At 40.5% G+C, this 20,322-nt stretch overlaps 4 protein-coding genes across 9 annotated transcripts in view; all 4 read right to left on the reverse strand.

Moving 5' to 3' along the window:
- LOC308700557 (protocadherin alpha-C2-like) overlaps positions 1–20,322 on the reverse strand; it is a gene marked incomplete at its 5' end in the record, with an annotated part of 181,177 nt that overhangs the window by 56,071 nt on the left and 104,784 nt on the right. For 2 of the 6 annotated variants that reach the window (XM_081382202.1, XM_081382199.1), the window contains one exon: positions 3,752–6,130. The exons of 3 other annotated variants lie outside the window; for them this stretch is intronic. In XM_081382202.1, the coding sequence (XP_081238328.1) occupies positions 3,752–6,130 (2,379 nt within the window). Of the gene's footprint in view, positions 1–3,751; positions 6,131–14,042; positions 16,569–20,322 lie in introns of those variants that run through there. One more of the 6 variants, XM_081382196.1, reaches the window with a different exon arrangement.
- On the reverse strand, positions 284–3,121 carry LOC308700569 (protocadherin alpha-3-like). Its single transcript, XM_081382230.1, has one exon. The coding sequence runs from the start codon at positions 3,013–3,015 to the stop codon at positions 631–633; it is 2,385 nt and encodes a 794-aa protein (XP_081238356.1). The 5' UTR covers positions 3,016–3,121; the 3' UTR covers positions 284–630.
- On the reverse strand, positions 7,110–12,987 carry LOC308701245 (protocadherin alpha-3-like; the record flags this gene model as incomplete). The annotated part of the gene is made up of 2 exons (XM_081383443.1): positions 7,110–8,639; positions 12,130–12,987. 2 exons carry the CDS (start codon positions 12,985–12,987, stop codon positions 7,110–7,112), a joined length of 2,388 nt encoding a protein of 795 aa, XP_081239569.1.
- Positions 17,385–19,865, reverse strand: LOC308701246 (protocadherin alpha-3-like; the record flags this gene model as incomplete). The annotated part of the gene is made up of 1 exon (XM_081383444.1): positions 17,385–19,865. The coding sequence occupies one exon, from the start codon at positions 19,863–19,865 to the stop codon at positions 17,385–17,387; it is 2,481 nt and encodes an 826-aa protein (XP_081239570.1).

Here is a 20,322-nt window from a genome sequence, read left to right on the forward strand (position 1 = left end):
AATGTCAATTAAAATATTACTTGAACACCACAAAGACACACAAAAATATCTTGACTTTCAGAACAGGACAAATGTTTGAAAATGAAACGCATGTAAACAGAGTAAGTCTGAATCCATTTACAGAATTAAGCAGCTTGTGTTTTTGGTAAATATATGACCTCGTGCCAAAAATAATATATATATATATATATATATATATATATATATATATATATATATATATATATATATATATATTTATTTTTTTTTTATTTTTTTTTTATTTTTTTTTTTTTTTACCTGTATTGCGCAATATAAACGTTATCATTCCAACAATGAGGGAAACAAAGATTTGTTTGACAAATGTTGACAAATATTTGCTATTTGGTCGGGCGGTGTTCAGTACCACGGACAGCTCCAATTCCACTTTAACAATAAACCATGTTACGCTTGCCCACTATGCAATAGATAAACAGAACACGTGTTTCACGTGCACTCTAAAAAAAAAAGAAAAAACAAGAAAAAAAAAAGAAAAGAAAAAAAATCTACCCAAATAATTTAGACTGACAACAAAGAGGATGCCAGACATGTACCTCGAAATCAGAGCAAAGACTTAATTCACCAATAAACCAAAACATGTAGGCTATTAACTTATCTTACCTTCTCTTTATTAGGGAGTGTTTGTGTTCTGGTAAAAGTGTCTCCTCCATTAATACTGATCAGTTCTGCATCTGCAGGCGGAAATTGCGCGGGGAAAACCACTACGTCACTCTTCAGTGTGTCCGAGCTAAAACACACGTCATACTGCTGAGTAGCTTTGGAGTAAGACCAGCTCCCGTCAGGGTGTGTGGTGATCATCGGGGCGCTGTACCTGCCCAAACTGCCGTCTGTCCTGTGGCATTTCACAGCTATCAAACTGATGAGGCTCAGTAAAAAGATGACGGACACACACACAATGGCGATCAGCAAATACAGATTTAAATCCGAGAAACTCTCCTCCTTTATCGGCGCATGTCTGAATGGAGTCTTGACGTCACCTGCGCTTTCAACAACCACAACATCAATAGACACAGTCGCTGACAGTGAGGGCTCTCCGTTATCACACACCAAAATGACCAACGGGTGAGTTTTCAGGTCATTGTCACTCATTCTCCTCTTAGTCCTGATCTCCCCGCTGCTGGTTCCGATTCGGAACAGAGTGTTTCCTTTGGGTTCAGAGATGTGGAAAGACAGCAGCGCATTGTAACCAGAATCTGCATCTACAGCCCTGATCTTGGCCACAAAGTAGCCCGCGTCAGCAGAATAGGGAATGTTCTCAGTGTTAACGGAACCGAGCTCGGAATAGGGCGCGAGAATCCCGGGACTGTTGTCATTCTCATCCAGGATAAAAACATTTACAGTCACGTTACTGCTGAGAGGAGGAACACCAGAGTCTCTGGCCTGGACTTTAAACTGAAATGTTTTGATCTCCTCATAGTTAAACGACTGTAAACTGTGTATATCTCCACTGTCAGAGTTTATGTTGATCATGGATGTTACCGGGCCGCTTTTAGAGCTTTCTAGTAAAGAATATGTTATCCGGGCATTATCACCTACATCAGGATCTAAAGCAGAGACTGTATGAATAACAGCTCCAATCTGACTGTTCTCTTTCACATAAACATTAATGACGGGCTCTGGAAAGCGCGGCGCGTTGTCATTCACATCAGAAACGTGTACAGCAATGACACTGGTGCTGGAGAGAGGCGGAGTCCCTTCATCAGTAGCTGTGATGGTCACGTTATACACGGACGCGCGCTCTCTGTCTAGAGGTCCATCTACCACTAGAGAATATTTATTCTTATAGGTATTCTGTATGCGAAAAGGTGGAGAATCGCGTATCTTTAGAACAACTGCACCGTTTTTTCCACCGTCTCCGTCTTTAACGGTAACCAGTCCCACCATTGTACCAGCAGTAGCGTCTTCTCTCACCGTTTCAGCGAGAGATGTGACGGAAATTTCAGGTACATTATCATTAACATCAATAATTTCAACTAAAACTTTACAATGACTAGCCCTTGGTTTAGGACCTTTGTCTTTTGCTTGGACGCGAATTTCTACGGCATTGCTTGCTTCGTAATCAATGTTCCCCACAACAGAGATGAGGCCACTGACAGAATCAATGTTAAAAACGTCACCAACATTGTCATCATCACTGCGTATCATTGAATAAATAATTTCTCCGTTCAAGCCCTCGTCAGCGTCTCTAGCGTGGACCGTGACAACAGAGGTGCCAGGAGGCGCATTTTCCATAATTCGTGTTTTGTAAAGAGATTGAGTAAATACAGGGATGTTATCATTCACATCCTCCACATTAATAATAATTAGTGATGTTCCTGATCTTGGAGGTTTCCCTCCGTCTACAGCGGTCAGTGTGAGCTGGATCACCGCTTGTTTCTCTCGATCTAAAGCTTTCTGCAGCACTAACTCAGCAGACACACTCTGATCTCCTCCGCCCTGTACATCCAGAGAGAAATGCTCATTCGGGCTGAGCTTGTAGCTTTTCACCGAATTACTGCCCACATCCGCGTCAAACGCACTTGGTAAAGTAAATCTCTCCCCAGGGAAGGCTGATTCTGCTATATTTAGTTCTGTCTTTGGTGACTTGAAAGTAGGAGTGTTATCGTTTATGTCTAAAACATTAACCTCCAGTCGATACATGTTTAACGGGGAGTTAACAATGGCTTCTAATTCCAAAGAGCATTTGCTGCTCCTTCCGCACAACTGTTCCCTGTCTATTCTCTCTTTGACGAGGAGAACACCACTTTTCAAATTAACATTGAAATACCTCTTATTTGGGCCTGAAACGATCTGAAACCCACGAAGCTCTAATTCCGGAAGATTGAGGTTCACATCCTTTGCTATATTTCCAACTGTGGTTCCCGGATCAGCCTCCTCTGATATTGAATACACAATCTGTCCATCGGTAATATTCCAAATGGAAAACGCTGCAATAAAATACATCCACGATTTAAATCCTTGTTTTGACATTTTCATAATTCTTTTAAAATATCCGTTTCATCCATGCGCTAATAATCACTACAACGCCTAATTCCTCACTGCTCCTGCAAAAACAGACACAGTAATGTGGCCTTTCACGAACAAAAGCATCACGTGATAAACCGAACCCTCCCTTAACCGAGGAGGAGCTTTACAGCCGAGGTAAGAGAAAATCTCGGTCTCTGACGACACCGCGCGGACAAATTGAGGCAAAGTAGATAATAATTTAGTGAAAAGACAGCCAATGTCTAAAAGTGCCGTAGATGCATTTCAAAATTAATAATGTAGTCATATTATTTAACATTAATATTAATTGATGATTAAAATCTACCAAAACTTAACTGTATACGGTTTCATGGTTGTATGTTTTGTCAGTGCACATTGCACACAAAAAAAAAGAAGACAAAAAAAAAGGAAAATTAAGTTTCGTTACTTTGAAAAGCTGTACTATATGTGCCAGTTTTTTCTCCTGATAAGACTTAATATCTCCCATCTTGGCGTTCGAAGAAAGGTGTTCAGTACCACGAACAGCTCCAAAAACATTTAAAGAATAAACCAGATCAAATAATGCAATGTCCACTGTGCAAAAACTTAAACCTGCACTCTAAAACAATAAATAATCAAGACAACAGAGAGGATGCCAGTTAGATATTCTGCTCAAAATCGGAGCAAAGCCTTATATTGCCAGAAAAAAACAAAAACAAAAAAAAAACTAAGTATTATCTTATCTTACCTTTTCTTTATTAGGGAGTGTTTGTGTTCTGGTAAAAGTGTCTCCTCCATTAATACTGATCAGTTCTGCATCTGCAGGCGGAAATTGCGCGGGGAAAACCATTACGTCACTCTTCAGTGTGTCCGAGCTAAAACACACGTCATACTGCTGAGTAGCTTTGGAGTAAGACCAGCTCCCGTCAGGGTGTGTGGTGATCATCGGGGCGCTGTACCTGCCCAAACTGCCGTCTGTCCTGTGGCATTTCACAGCTATCAAACTGATGAGGCTCAGTAAAAAGATGACGGACACACACACAATGGCGATCAGCAAATACAGATTTAAATCCGAGAAACTCTCCTCCTTTATCGGCGCATGTCTGAATGGAGTCTTGACGTCACCTGCGCTTTCTACAACCACAACATCAATAGACACAGTCGCTGACAGTGAGGGCTCTCCGTTATCACAAACCAAAATGACCAACGGGTGAGTTTTCAGGTCATTGTCACTCATTCTCCTCTTAGTCCTGATCTCCCCGCTGCTGGTTCCGATTCGGAACAGAGTGTTTCCTTTGGGTTCAGAGATGTGGAAAGACAGCAGCGCATTGTAACCAGAATCTGCATCTACAGCCCTGATCTTGGCCACAAAGTAGCCCGCGTCAGCAGAATAGGGAATGTTCTCAGTGTTAACGGAACCGAGCTCGGAATAGGGCGCGAGAATCCCGGGACTGTTGTCATTCTCATCCAGGATAAAAACATTTACAGTCACGTTACTGCTGAGAGGAGGAACACCAGAGTCTGTGGCCTGGACTTTAAACTGAAATGTTTTGATCTCCTCATAGTTAAACGACTGTAAACTGTGTATATCTCCACTGTCAGAGTTTATGTTGATCATGGATGTTACCGGGCCGCTTTTAGAGCTTTCTAGTAAAGAATATGTTATCCGGGCATTATCACCTACATCAGGATCTAAAGCAGAGACTGTATGAATAACAGCTCCAATCTGACTGTTCTCTTTCACATAAACATTAATGACGGGCTCTGGAAAGCGCGGCGCGTTGTCATTCACATCAGAAACGTGTACAGCAATGACACTGGTGCTGGAGAGAGGCGGAGTCCCTTCATCAGTAGCTGTGATGGTCACGTTATACACGGACGCGCGCTCTCTGTCGAGAGGACCATCTACCACTAGAGAATATTTATTTTTATAGGTGTTCTGTAATACAAACGGAAGGGAATCAATTATTTTCAATTTTACAGATCCATTTTCACCAGAATCATTATCTTTTACTGTAATCAGACCGACCATTGTCCCTTTTGGTGACCCTTCCTTAACAACATTAACAAGAGACGTTACAGATATTTCAGGAATATTGTCGTTAACGTCCATTATTTCGACCAATACTTTACAATGAGCTGCTCTTGGAGTCGAGCCTTTGTCTCTGGCTTGAACACGTATTTCAATAGCATTGTTTGACTCGTGGTCTAATTTACCTTGAACTGTTATTTCACCAGTCACTTGATTAATTGCAAAAGATTCGATATTTTCATCATTAATATGTTTTATAAACGAATATACTACTTCTCCGTTTATTCCTTCATCCGCATCACTCGCGTGTACTGTAATAACGGAAGTTCCGATGGGAGCATTTTCTTGAATTCGAGCTTTGTAAAGTGACTTTGTGAATAAAGGAATATTATCGTTTACGTCTATTATTTTAGCAATTAAATTTATTGTTCCTGATCTTGGAGGTTTTCCTCCGTCTACAGCGGTCAGTGTGAGCTGGATCACAGGCTGTTTCTCTCGATCTAAAGCTTTCTGCAGCACTAACTCAGCAGACACACTCTGCTCTCCCCCATTCTGTACATCCAGAGAAAAGTGTTCATTTGGACTCAGCTTGTAGTTCTTTACTGAATTACTGCCAACATCTGCGTCAAATGCGTTTGGTAATGCATACCTTTCCCCTATAAAGGCAGCCTCAGATACATTTAACTGTAATGACGAGGAGTGAAATGTGGGAGAATTGTCGTTTATATCCAAAACATTTACTTCAAATCGGTACATGTTCAATGGCGAATTAACAATGGCCTCCAATTCTAAAGCACATTTTAAGCTGCGTCCACATAGCTCTTCTCGGTCTATTTTCTCTTTAATTTGCAGTATTCCCGTTTTCATATTTACATCGAAATACCTCTTGGTGGGTCCAGAAGCGATCTGAAATCCACGGTGTTCCAGTTCGTGCAAATTAAGGTTTAAATCTTTGACTATATTGCCAACGGTAGTCCCAGGACTGGCCTCCTCCGACACAGAAAACACAATTTGCCCAGAAAACATCCTCGGAAGGAAATAAAATACAGTCAGATATATCCACAATATATTTCGTTCCTTTAGTGAATTCGCCATGATCCATCAACACCACATCCAGAGGACAAACTAAACACATTCGCACACTGTTGTAGTAAAATAAACCATGTACTGCGCTGCAAATCAGAAATCCTCTATTGTGGCTTCTCACGAACAAAGCACTGCTCGAGCTCAAACGCCCTGCCCCAAAACAGGGAGGAGTCTCTAAGAGAATTATAAAAATAGTAATAATTTCAACGCAGGTCGCTGATGACACCTTGTGGATGTACATAGCTACTGGTGTGGAACTGAGAAAAATATATGTATATTGCAAGGCTAAATATGTTTTAAGTGCAATGGACAAAGTCTGTCTGAACCTGAACTGTTGAACGTGAGCGACAATGTCTCTTTGTGAGACATTTTTGCTGAGCATGAGTTGAACAAAACTAAAGGAAACCCATTGTAAAAAATAAATAAATAAACAAATAAATAAAAAAATATATAACAACATCAACCTCCAAATGCAAAGATTATAAAATGGGAACTGTATAAAAATAAATCCAAAAATCAGTGTAAAATACTAAAATACTTTATAATTATAATTATATATATATATATATATATATATATATATATATATATATATATATATATATATATATATATATATATATGATTAATAATCTAATATTTATTCATTAGGAAAATTAGTGTGACATGGGTTTAAAAAGCCAATAGACACAATGTAGTTTACATGCTCATGTAGTTTACATGCTGCAATTAAAAACAGGCAAACCGCAATTACTACATAAAAACAAGAGCTAAAATTACTAAACAAATAAAGCCATCTGTAAAATCCATGATCAAATGTCTTTGAAATTGATAGTCAGTGTTATCAGCACCATGGACAGCACAAACTACAGGTGAAAAAACTCCTGGCAAAGAGCAAACACACACTAAAAGATTTAGTTTATATATAGAATGTAAATGAGAATCAACCTGCCAGCAAGCCACCTAGTAAAAGTCAACAATTTAATAATTATTTTGTATGTCTTACCTTTTCTTTATTAGGGAGTGTTTGTGTTCTGGTAAAAGTGTCTCCTCCATTAATACTGATCAGTTCTGCATCTGCAGGCGGAAATTGCGCGGGGAAAACCACTACGTCACTCTTCAGTGTGTCTGAGCTAAAACACACGTCATACTGCTGAGTAGCTTTGGAGTAAGACCAGCTCCCGTCAGGGTGTGTGGTGATCATCGGGGCGCTGTACCTGCCCAAACTGCCTTCTGTCCTGTGGCATTTCACAGCTATCAAACTGATGAGGCTCAGTAAAAAGATGACGGACACACACACAATGGCGATCAGCAAATACAGATTTAAATCCGAGAAACTCTCCTCCTTTATCGGCGCATGTCTGAATGGAGTCTTGACGTCACCTGCGCTTTCAACAACCACAACATCAATAGACACAGTCGCTGACAGTGAGGGCTCTCCGTTATCACAAACCAAAATGACCAACGGGTGAGTTTTCAGGTCATTGTCACTCATTCTCCTCTTAGTCCTGATCTCCCCGCTGCTGGTTCCGATTCGGAACAGAGTGTTTCCTTTGGGTTCAGAGATGTGGAAAGACAGCAGCGCATTGTAACCAGAATCTGCATCTACAGCCCTGATCTTGGCCACAAAGTAGCCCGCGTCAGCAGAATAGGGAATGTTCTCAGTGTTAACGGAACCGAGCTCGGAATAGGGCGCGAGAATCCCGGGACTGTTGTCATTCTCATCCAGGATAAAAACATGTACAGTCACGTTACTGCTGAGAGGAGGAACACCAGAGTCTGTGGCCTGGACTTTAAACTGAAATGTTTTGATCTCCTCATAGTTAAACGACTGTAAACTGTGTATATCTCCACTGTCAGAGTTTATGTTGATCATGGATGTTACCGGGCCGATTTTAGAGCTTTCTAGTAAAGAATATGTTATCCGGGCATTATCACCTACATCAGGATCTAAAGCAGAGACTGTATGAATAACAGCTCCAATCTGACTGTTCTCTTTCACATAAACATTAATGACGGGCTCTGGAAAGCGCGGCGCGTTGTCATTCACATCAGAAACGTGTACAGCAATGACACTGGTGCTGGAGAGAGGCGGAGTGCCTTCATCAGTAGCTGTGATGGTCACGTTATACTCGGACGCGCGCTCTCTGTCGAGAGGTCCATTTACAACTAGAGAATAATAATTTTTGTAATTCGTCTCAAGTTTAAAAGGCACTTTGTTGGACACAACGCAATTAACTAAACCGTTTTTGCCACCGTCCCTGTCAATCACTGACACTAGAGCGACAGCAGTGCCAATACTGGCGTCCTCTTTCACTGTACTGAGGAGTGACGTCACGGTTATCTCTGGCTTATTGTCATTAATATCCAGAACCTCCACCAGGACTTTGCAGTGCGTGGACATCGGAGGCTGCCCTTTATCACTGGCCTGTGCGCGGATCTCAAATGCGTTGTTCTCCTCGAAATCTATATTGCCTTTGACTGTGATTGCGCCAGTATTCGGATTAATATCAAAAATCTGCAGGATTTTACTTTGATCTCTTTTGATTATTGAATAAACAATATCACTGTTACTCCCTTCATCCAGGTCTGTCGCATTTAACACAACAATCGTCGTTCCAATAGCCACATTTTCAAAAACGGTTGTTTTATATAAGGGCTTACTAAAAACGGGAGCATTATCATTAATATCTAAAACTTTAATAATGATAAGAGATGTGCCTGTTTTAGAGGGGGTTCCTCCGTCTACAGCGGTCAGTGTGAGCTGGATCACAGGCTGTTTCTCTCGATCTAAAGCTTTCTGCAGCACTAACTCAGCAGACACACTCTGATCTCCACCTTTGTGTACAGCTAACGAAAAATACTCATTCGAGCTAAGCTTGTAAGCATTTACAGAATTTTTCCCAACATCTGCGTCTGTAGCGTGATGGAGAGGAAATCTTACACCAGGCAAGGTGGTGGTCTCAGCAATTTCTATCGTTTGTGATTTCTCGCTGAAAGACGGTGAATTGTCATTAACATCCACAATATTTACCTCTATTTGATAAAGCTTTAATGGATTGTTGATAACAGCTTCTACATTGACTGTACATTTAAGTGCTTTGGCACAAAGCTCCTCTCTGTCTATTCTTTCGCTTACATACAGAAACCCAGTTTTAAGATTTACCTCAAAATATTTTTTCTTTGATCCCGTGACAATCTGAAACATGCGCGATTCCAGTTCCTGAACATTAAGGTTTAGATCCTTAGCGATATTTCCCACGGATGTTCCCGGATTCACCTCCTCTGAAACGGAATAAGAGAGCTGCCCTGACACCGCGTCCCAACAACACTCAAAAACAACGAACACAATACAGATCACAACAGATTTCCTTCTGTACGTCGAGAGCATTGTGACATCCAATGAATCCCGTGCTATAATCCACGAAATAAAAGACAGTATTCCAAGTCCATCAACACGAATAAAGAAGAATTAGACAATATTCCATTTTATCGAGGAGAAAACACGAGGCCTTCGTACACTCTCTTCTACATCCAGTCTCTCTGAAACAAAGCCCTGTGAAGTCTCCTCCCCACTAAAACCAGGAGGAGCTTCAAGACACGGAGATAATTCGAGATTCAACGGTCTGTAGTGACACCATGCGGATTTATGAATTAATATGAAAAAAGAAAATTAAGAAAAAAATATCACAAATGGATCATCATGTCAAAATGCTTTTTTTAAAAACTAATAATATAATAAATATTTTGAGATTTCTTTGTGTCAAAATATATGAGAGTATTTCAGGGCATTTTCGTCATCACAACATTATATATATATATATTAAAAGATTAATGCTGATGAGATAAAAAAGAATATATATATATATGTGTGTGTGTGTGTGTGTATATATATATATATATACACATATATATATATATATATATATATATATATATATATATATATATATATATATATATATATATATACATATATTCTTTTTTTATTTCATCAGCATTAATCTTTCATATGAAGAGAAATATATGCATTTTCAAACGACTTCACCAGATGATTTCATTATGAGCTACACGCTTTTATATAATATCACTCTCTTAGATTACTACGAGGATGAGTTCACATAACTAAATTAATAAATTAGTAAATATATTAGCATACTTGTATTAGTAAAAAGAGTCATAGAAGTAGTTTTTGCACCGACGTGAATTTCAAACAAGCCGCCACCACAATCTAGTTCAGAACCACGGACAGCGCCACCAAAGGCTACATTCATTTTTTTTTATAAAATGATGTATTAAACAATTCCTATAAGTATGTAAATTTCAGCAAAACACAATTAACAATTAAACCACTTTTAACATTTTAAGTATCAAAATGTAATAGTGTTATTTCAGTAAACAAGAACACAGATCAATAACAGGAAACACTATAAGGTCCAGTAATTTTCAAAACAAAATAAAAATAATAGTTAAAATCCATAATCTCTTACCTTTTCTTTATTAGGGAGTGTTTGTGTTCTGGTAAAAGTGTCTCCTCCATTAATACTGATCAGTTCTGCATCTGCAGGCGGAAATTGCGCAGGGAAAACCACTACGTCACTCTTCAGTGTGTCTGAGCTAAAACACACGTCATACTGCTGAGTAGCTTTGGAGTAAGACCAGCTCCCGTCAGGGTGTGTGGTGATCATCGGGGCGCTGTACCTGCCCAAACTGCCGTCTGTCCTGTGGCATTTTACAGCTATCAAACTGATGAGGCTCAGTAAAAAGATGACGGACACACACACAATGGCGATCAGCAAATACAGATTTAAATCCGAGAAACTCTCCTCCTTTATCGGCGCATGTCTGAATGGAGTCTTGACGTCACCTGCGCTTTCAACAACCACAACATCAATAGACACAGTCGCTGACAGTGAGGGCTCTCCGTTATCACAAACCAAAATGACCAACGGGTGAGTTTTCAGGTCATTGTCACTCATTCTCCTCTTAGTCCTGATCTCCCCGCTGCTGGTTCCGATTCGGAACAGAGTGTTTCCTTTGGGTTCAGAGATGTGGAAAGACAGCAGCGCATTGTAACCAGAATCTGCATCTACAGCCCTGATCTTGGCCACAAAGTAGCCCGCGTCAGCAGAATAGGGAATGTTCTCAGTGTTAACGGAACCGAGCTCGGAATAGGGCGCGAGAATCCCGGGACTGTTGTCATTCTCATCCAGGATAAAAACATGTACAGTCACGTTACTGCTGAGAGGAGGAACACCAGAGTCTGTGGCCTGAACTTTAAACTGAAATGTTTTGATCTCCTCATAGTTAAACGACTGTAAACTGTGTATATCTCCACTGTCAGAGTTTATGTTGATCATGGATGTTACCGGGCCGCTTTTAGAGCTTTCTAGTAAAGAATATGTTATCCGGGCATTATCACCTACATCAGGATCTAAAGCAGAGACTGTATGAATAACAGCTCCAATCTGACTGTTCTCTTTCACATAAACATTAATGACGGGCTCTGGAAAGCGCGGCGCGTTGTCATTCACATCAGAAACGTGTACAGCAATGACACTGGTGCTGGAGAGAGGCGGAGTCCCTTCATCAGTAGCTGTGATGGTCACGTTATACTCGGACGCGCGCTCTCTGTCTAGAGGACCATCTACCACTAAGGAATATCTGTTTTTATAAGTATTCTCTAATTTAAAATTTACCGAGTCTTTTATTTTAAGCTGCACTACACCATTTTTACCAGCGTCGCCATCTTTTACTGTGATTAATCCTACCATTGTACCTGGAGAAGAATCCTCTCTCACTTCATTTAGCAAAGACATTATGCTTATTTCTGGTACGTTATCATTTACATCAATTATTTCGAGTAAGACTTTACAATATGATGCTCGTGGATTTTGTCCTTTATCCTCGGCCTGAACGCGAATCTCAACTGCAGGAGATTCTTCATAATCTACTGGGCCTTTGACAGTTATTTCGCCAGTAACTGGATTGATTGAAAAAGCGTTTACACTGTTATCATTATGATTTATAAACGAGTATATGACTTCGCCATTAAGACCCTCGTCTGCATCTTTAGCGTTCACTGTGATCACAGAAGCACCGATAGGTGAATTCTCTGCTATTTGCGCTTTATAAAGTGGCTTGTCGAACACAGGAATATTATCGTTCACATCTACTACATTAACTATTATCTGTGTCGTACCAAACTTTGGAGGTTTCCCTCCGTCTAAAGCGTTCAGTGTGAGCTGGATCACCGCTTGTTTCTCTCGATCTAAAGCTTTCTGCAGCACTAACTCAGCATACACACTCTGCTCTCCTCCGCTCTGTACATCCAGAGAAAAGTGTTCATTTGAGCTCAGCTTGTAGCTTTTTACTGAATTTACTCCAACATCAAGATCGAATGCACTTGGTAATGCAAATCTCTGCCCAGGGTATGTCTGTTCAGAAATATTAAGATATAGTTTTGAGGTACGAAATACCGGTAAATTGTCGTTAACATCTAAAATATTTACCTCAAATCTGTATATGTTCATTGGCGCAGTAACAATGGCCTCCAACTCTAAAGCGCATTTAGAGCTCCGACCACACAGCTCCTCTCTGTCTATCTTTTCTCTAACAAAGAGAACTCCATTCTTTGCATTTAGATCAAAATATCTTTTGTTGGGCCCTGTGACGATTTGAAATCCTCTTCTCTCAAGGTCTTGTACATTCAGGTTTAGATCCTTTGCTAAATTTCCTACCGTGGTCCCGGTGTTCACCTCCTCCGACACAGAATAAACAATCTGCCCGTCTGCGTAATTCCAGTTATTAAAGAAAAACACAATAAAGATCCATTTAAAGCACCAAAGGTCATCTGTTATGTCCATATTTCCTCCCGTTAGTAAGACTGGCGCTTATACAAGAAAAACATCATTTGTATATTCCATAACAGGCTTACTGCTTTCGCAAAGACACCGAGATAGCAACTCCAAGGCGGACAGGGCTCTCGAACAAAGACCTCTGACGAGGCGAGGATCCCTGCCCAACGAAAGGAGGAGCTTCACAAAGACACTAAAAAACTTACATGGGTTGCCAGTGACATCGTGTGGACAAACATGCTCAATATGCAACATTTTCTGATCACAAAACGGCATACCATACTAAAAAAAGATAATGTTCAGAAGAATCCACCAGATATTGATAAATAAAACAAAAGCTACCCATCGCCATCACATAATTTTATATACTTTAAAAACATATTATTAGGCCTGTACAAAGGATTAAATCTGGATAATGACATAGAAACATAATTTTTGTCTTAGTATAAAAAAATATTGTTATAATTATTATTATTGTTGTTAAAATTGTAAGCAATTGGACCGCTCTTGAAATAACTTTCAACACCACGAAATAAACATAATCAGTAGATTATGGTAAAAAAAAGACAGAAAATAATCAAAACACACAATTGGTGAAATTATGCACACACACGCGCGCGCACACACAAACACATACGCGCGGGCGTCTTGTTCGCTATATTTGTGGGGACTCTCCATAGAAGTGTTGGTTTTTATACTGTACAAACTGTAAATGATATCCCCTTACACTAACCCTACCACTAAACCAACCCATCACACGAAACTTTCTGCTTTTTTAAATTAAAAAAAAAAAGTAGAAAAAAAATCTATCTGTATGATTTAAAAGCTTGTTTCCTCATGGGGACCTCCATTTAGGGACCATGAGTCAGTGTGCATTCAGGTTGAAGTCCCGACTGGAGGAGAAAAATATGCACACACACGCACACACACACACACACACACACACACACACACACACACACACACACACACACACACACACACACACACACACACACACACACACAACTGCTAAATTCTTGATACAAAAACATGATACAAACATCTCACTTCAGAAACCTTACCTTTTCTTTATTAAGGAGTGTTTGTGTTCTGGTAAAAGTGTCTCCTCCATTAATACTGATCAGTTCTGCATCTGCAGGCGGAAATTGCGCGGGGAAAACCACTACGTCACTCTTCAGTGTGTCCGAGCTAAAACACACGTCATACTGCTGAGTAGCTTTGGAGTAAGACCAGCTCCCGTCAGGGTGTGTGGTGATCATCGGGGCGCTGTACCTGCCCAAACTGCCGTCTGTCCTGTGGCATTTTACAGCTATCAAACTGATGAGGCTCAGTAAAAAGATGACGGACACACACACAATGGCGATCAGCAAATACAGATTTAAATCCGAGAAACTCTCCTCCTTTATCGGCGCATGTCTGAATGGAGTCTTGACGTCACCTGCGCTTTCAACAACCACAACATCAATAGACACAGTCGCTGACAGTGAGGGCTCTCCGTTATCACAAACCAAAATGACCAACGGGTGAGTTTTCAGGTCATTGTCACTCATTCTCCTCTTAGTCCTGATCTCCCCGCTGCTGGTTCCGATTCGGAACAGAGTGTTTCCTTTGGGTTCAGAGATGTGGAAAGACAGCAGCGCATTGTAACCAGAATCTGCATCTACAGCCCTGATCTTGGCCACAAAGTAGCCCGCGTCAGCAGAATAGGGAATGTTCTCAGTGTTAACGGAACCGAGCTCGGAATAGGGCGCGAGAATCCCGGGACTGTTGTCATTCTCATCCAGGATAAAAACATTTACAGTCACGTTACTGCTGAGAGGAGGAACACCAGAGTCTGTGGCCTGAACTTTAAACTGAAATGTTTTGATCTCCTCATAGTTAAACGACTGTAAACTGTGTATATCTCCACTGTCAGAGTTTATGTTGATCATGGATGTTACCGGGCCGCTTTTAGAGCTTTCTAGTAAAGAATATGTTATCCGGGCATTATCACCTACATCAGGATCTAAAGCATAGACTGTATGAATAACAGCTCCAATCTGACTGTTCTCTTTCACATAAACATTAATGACGGGCTCTGGAAAGCGCGGCGCGTTGTCATTCACATCAGAAACGTGTACAGCAATGACACTGGTGCTGGAGAGAGGCGGAGTGCCTTCATCAGTAGCTGTGATGGTCACGTTATACTCGGACGCGCGCTCTCTGTCGAGAGGTCCATTTACAACTAGAGAATAATAATTTTTGTAATTCGTCTCAAGTTTAAAAGGCACTTTGTTGGACACAACGCAATTAACTAAACCGTTTTTGCCACCGTCCCTGTCAATCACTGACACTAGAGCGACAGCAGTGCCAATACTGGCGTCCTCTTTCACTGTACTGAGGAGTGACGTCACGGTTATCTCTGGCTTATTGTCATTAATATCCAGCACCTCCACCAGGACTTTGCAGTGCGTGGACATCGGAGGCTGCCCTTTATCACTGGCCTGTGCGCGGATCTCAAATGCATTGTTCTCCTCGAAATCTATATTGCCTTTGACTGTGATTGCACCAGTATTCGGATTAATATCAAAAATCTGCAGGATTTTAATCTGATCTCTTTTGATTATTGAATAAACAATATCACTGTTACTGCCTTCATCAACGTCTGTTGCATTTAACACAACAATCGTCGTTCCAATAGCCACATTTTCAAAAACGGTTGTTTTATATAAGGGCTTACTAAAAACGGGAGTATTATCGTTATTATCTAAAACTTTAATAATGATAAGAGATGTGCCTGTTTTAGAGGGGGTTCCTCCGTCTACAGCGGTCAGTGTGAGCTGGATCACAGGCTGTTTCTCTCGATCTAAAGCTTTCTGCAGCACTAACTCAGCAGACACACTCTGATCTCCTCCTTTGTGTACAGCTAACGAAAAATACTCATTCGAGCTAAGCTTGTAAGAATTTACAGAATTTTTCCCAACATCCGCATCTGTAGCGTGATGGAGAGAGAATCTAACTCCGGGGAGGGTGCTTTCCGCAATGTCTAGCGTTTGTGATTTTTCGCTGAAAGACGGTGAATTGTCATTTACATCCACAATATTAACCTCTATTTGATAAAGCTTTAATGGATTGTTGATAACAGCTTCTACATTGACTGTACATTTAAGTGCTTTGGCACAAAGCTCCTCTCTGTCTATTCTTTCGCTTACATACAGAAACCCAGTTTTAAGATTTACCTCGAAATATTTTTTCTTGGATCCCGTGACAATCTGAAACATGCGCGACTCCAGTTCCTGAACATTAAGGTTTAGATCCTTGGCGATATTTCCCACGGATGTTCCCGGATTCACCTCCTCTGAAACGGAATAAGAGAGCTGCCCTGACACCGCGTCCCAACAACACTCTAAAACAACGAACACAATACAGATCACAATAGATTTCCTTCTGTACGCCGAGAGCATTGCGACATCCGATGAAATCCGTGCAATAATCCACGAAATGAGAGTATTCCAAGTTCATCAACACGAATAAAGAAGTATGAGACAATATTCCATTTTATCGAGGAGAAAACACGAGGCCTTCGTACACTCTCTTCTACATCCAGTCTTTCTGAAACAAAGCCCTGTGAAATCTCCTCCCCACTAAAACCAGGAGGAGCTTCAAGACACGGAGATTATTCGAGATTCAACGGTCTGTAGTGACACCATGCGGATTTATGAATTAATGTAAATAAATAAAAAACACGAATATCACAAATGGATCATCATGTCAAATTGCAGTTATTTGACATTTTTTAAACTAATAATATAAGAAAAGATTTTGATATTTCTTTGTGTCCAATATATGAGAGTATTTCAGGGCATTTTCGCCATCACAACATTTTTTTTATCAGCATTTTCGATATTCATCTTTCATATGAAGAGAAAGATATGCAGTTTCAAACAACTTCACCAGATTTCATTATGATCAACACGCTGTTATATAATATAACTCTCTTAGATTACTACAAGAATGAGTTCACATAACTAAATGAAAAAAAAAGTAAATATATTAGCATAAATAAAAAGGAATTTACAATTAAAATATTCAGTTGTTTATTTTTACAGCATCACTATCACTTCACTGTTTAAGCAATTTTGTAAGCACTAAACAACTTATATATATATAAAAAAATAAGAATTATACAAATATTAGTAAAAAGAGGCATAGATAGAAGTAGTTATTGCACCGATGTGAATTTCATACAAGCCGCCACCACAATCTAGTTCAGAACCACGGACAGCGCCACCAAAGCGCTACATTAAAATAATGTTTATATATAATGATGTATTAAGCGATTCCTATAAGTCTGTATATTTCAGCAAAACGCCATTAACGATTATGCCACTTTTAACATTATTAAGTATCAAACTTTATTAGTGTTATTTCAGTCGATAAGAACACAGGTCAATAAGAGGAAACAGAAATTCCAGTAATTTTTCAAAACAGAAAAATAATAGTGAAAATCCATAATCTCTTACCTTCTCTTTATTAGGGAGTGTTTGTGTTCTGGTAAAAGTGTCTCCTCCATTAATACTGATCAGTTCTGCATCTGCAGGGGGAAATTGCGCGGGGAAAACCACTACGTCACTCTTCAGTGTGTCCGAGCTAAAACACACGTCATACTGCTGAGTAGCTTTGGAGTAAGACCAGCTCCCGTCAGGGTGTGTGGTGATCATCGGGGCGCTGTACCTGCCCAAACTGCCGTCTGTCCTGTGGCATTTCACAGCTATCAAACTGATGAGGCTCAGTAAAAAGATGACGGACACACACACAATGGCGATCAGCAAATACAGATTTAAATCCGAGAAACTCTCCTCCTTTATCGGCGCATGTCTGAATGGAGTCTTGACGTCACCTGCGCTTTCAACAACCACAACATCAATAGACACAGTCGCTGACAGTGAGGGCTCTCCGTTATCACACACCAAAATGACCAACGGGTGAGTTTTCAGGTCATTGTCACTCATTCTCCTCTTAGTCCTGATCTCCCCGCTGCTGGTTCCGATTCGGAACAGAGTGTTTCCTTTGGGTTCAGAGATGTGGAAAGACAGCAGCGCATTGTAACCAGAATCTGCATCTACAGCCCTGATCTTGGCCACAAAGTAGCCCGCGTCAGCAGAATAGGGAATGTTCTCAGTGTTAACGGAACCGAGCTCGGAATAGGGCGCGAGAATCCCGGGACTGTTGTCATTCTCATCCAGGATAAAAACATTTACAGTCACGTTACTGCTGAGAGGAGGAACACCAGAGTCTGTGGCCTGAACTTTAAACTGAAATGTTTTGATCTCCTCATAGTTAAACGACTGTAAACTGTGTATATCTCCACTGTCAGAGTTTATGTTGATCATGGATGTTACCGGGCCGCTTTTAGAGCTTTCTAGTAAAGAATATGTTATCCGGGCATTATCACCTACATCAGGATCTAAAGCAGAGACTGTATGAATAACAGCTCCAATCTGACTGTTCTCTTTCACATAAACATTAATGACGGGCTCTGGAAAGCGCGGCGCGTTGTCATTCACATCAGAAACGTGTACAGCAATGACACTGGTGCTGGAGAGAGGCGGAGTCCCTTCATCAGTAGCTGTGATGGTCACGTTATACTCGGACGCGCGCTCTCTGTCGAGAGGTCCATTTACAACTAGAGAATAATAATTTTTGTAATTCGTCTCAAGTTTAAAAGGCACTTTGTTGGACACAACGCAATTAACTAAACCGTTTTTGCCACCGTCCCTGTCAATCACTGACACTAGAGCGACAGCAGTGCCAATACTGGCGTCCTCTTTCACTGTACTGAGGAGTGACGTCACTGTTATCTCTGGCTTATTGTCATTAATATCCAGCACCTCCACCAGGACTTTGCAGTGCGTGGACATCGGAGGCTGCCCTTTATCACTGGCCTGTGCGCGGATCTCAAATGCATTGTTCTCCTCGAAATCTATATTGCCTTTGACTGTGATTGCACCAGTATTCGGATCAATATTAAAAATCTGCAGGATTTTACTCTGATCTCTTTTGATTATTGAATAAACAATATCACTGTTACTCCCTTCATCCATGTCTGATGCATTTAACACAGCAACTGTCGTTCCAATAGCCACATTTTCAAAAACGGTTGTTTTATACAAGGGCTTACTAAAAACGGGAGCATTATCATTAATATCTAAAACTTTAATAATGATAAGAGATGTGCCTGTTTTAGAGGGGGTTCCTCCGTCTACAGCGGTCAGTGTGAGCTGGATCACAGGCTGTTTCTCTCGATCTAAAGCTTTCTGCAGCACTAACTCAGCAGACACACTCTGATCTCCACCTTTGTGTACAGCTAACGAAAAATACTCATTCGAGCTAAGCTTGTAAGAATTCACAGAATTTTTCCCAACATCCGCATCTGTAGCGTGATGGAGAGGAAATCTTACACCAGGCAAGGTGTTCTCCGCAATGTCTAGCGTTTGTGATTTCTCGCTGAAAGACGGAGAGTTGTCGTTTACATCCACAATATTAACCTCTATTTGATAAAGCTTTAATGGATTGTTGATAACGGCTTCTACATTGACTGTACATTTAAGTGCTTTGGCACAAAGCTCCTCTCGGTCTATTCTTTCGCTTACATACAGAAACCCAGTTTTAAGATTTACCTCGAAATATTTTTTCTTGGCTCCCGTGACAATCTGAAACATGCGCGACTCCAGTTCCTGAACATTAAGGTTTAGATCCTTAGCGATATTTCCCACGGATGTTCCCGGATTCACCTCCTCTGAAACGGAATAAGAGAGCTGCCCTGACACCGCGTCCCAACAACACTCTAAAACAACGAACACAATACAGAACACAATAGATTTCCTTCTGTACGTCGAGAGCATTGCGACATCCGATGAATCCCGTGCAATAATCCACGAAATAAAAGACTATTCCAAGTTCCTCAATTCGAGTAAAGAAGTATTAAACAATATTCCATTTTATCGAGGAGAAAACACGAGGCCTTCGTACACTCTCTTCTACATCCAGTCTCTCTGAAACAAAGCCCTGTGAAATCTCCTCCCCACTAAAACCAGGAGGAGCTTCGAAACACTGGAAATGATTCGAGATTCAACGGTCTGTAGTGACACCATGCGGATTTATGAATGAATGTCCAGCAAAAAATAAATAAATAATTAAAAAATAAAAATAATGATAACACCATTTCACATATGGATTATGTCATACCGAATTGCAGTTAGCTGTTATATTTCAAAGGATATTCAATAAGACGAAAAAAAAAAGAAGATATTTCAGCGTGAACATATGAGAGGATTTTAGGACGTTTTCACCATCAAAACA

This window comes from Scardinius erythrophthalmus (assembly GCF_964197995.2).
Source record: "Scardinius erythrophthalmus genome assembly, chromosome: 13".
In the NCBI taxonomy this organism is placed as follows: Eukaryota; Metazoa; Chordata; class Actinopteri; order Cypriniformes; family Leuciscidae; genus Scardinius; species Scardinius erythrophthalmus.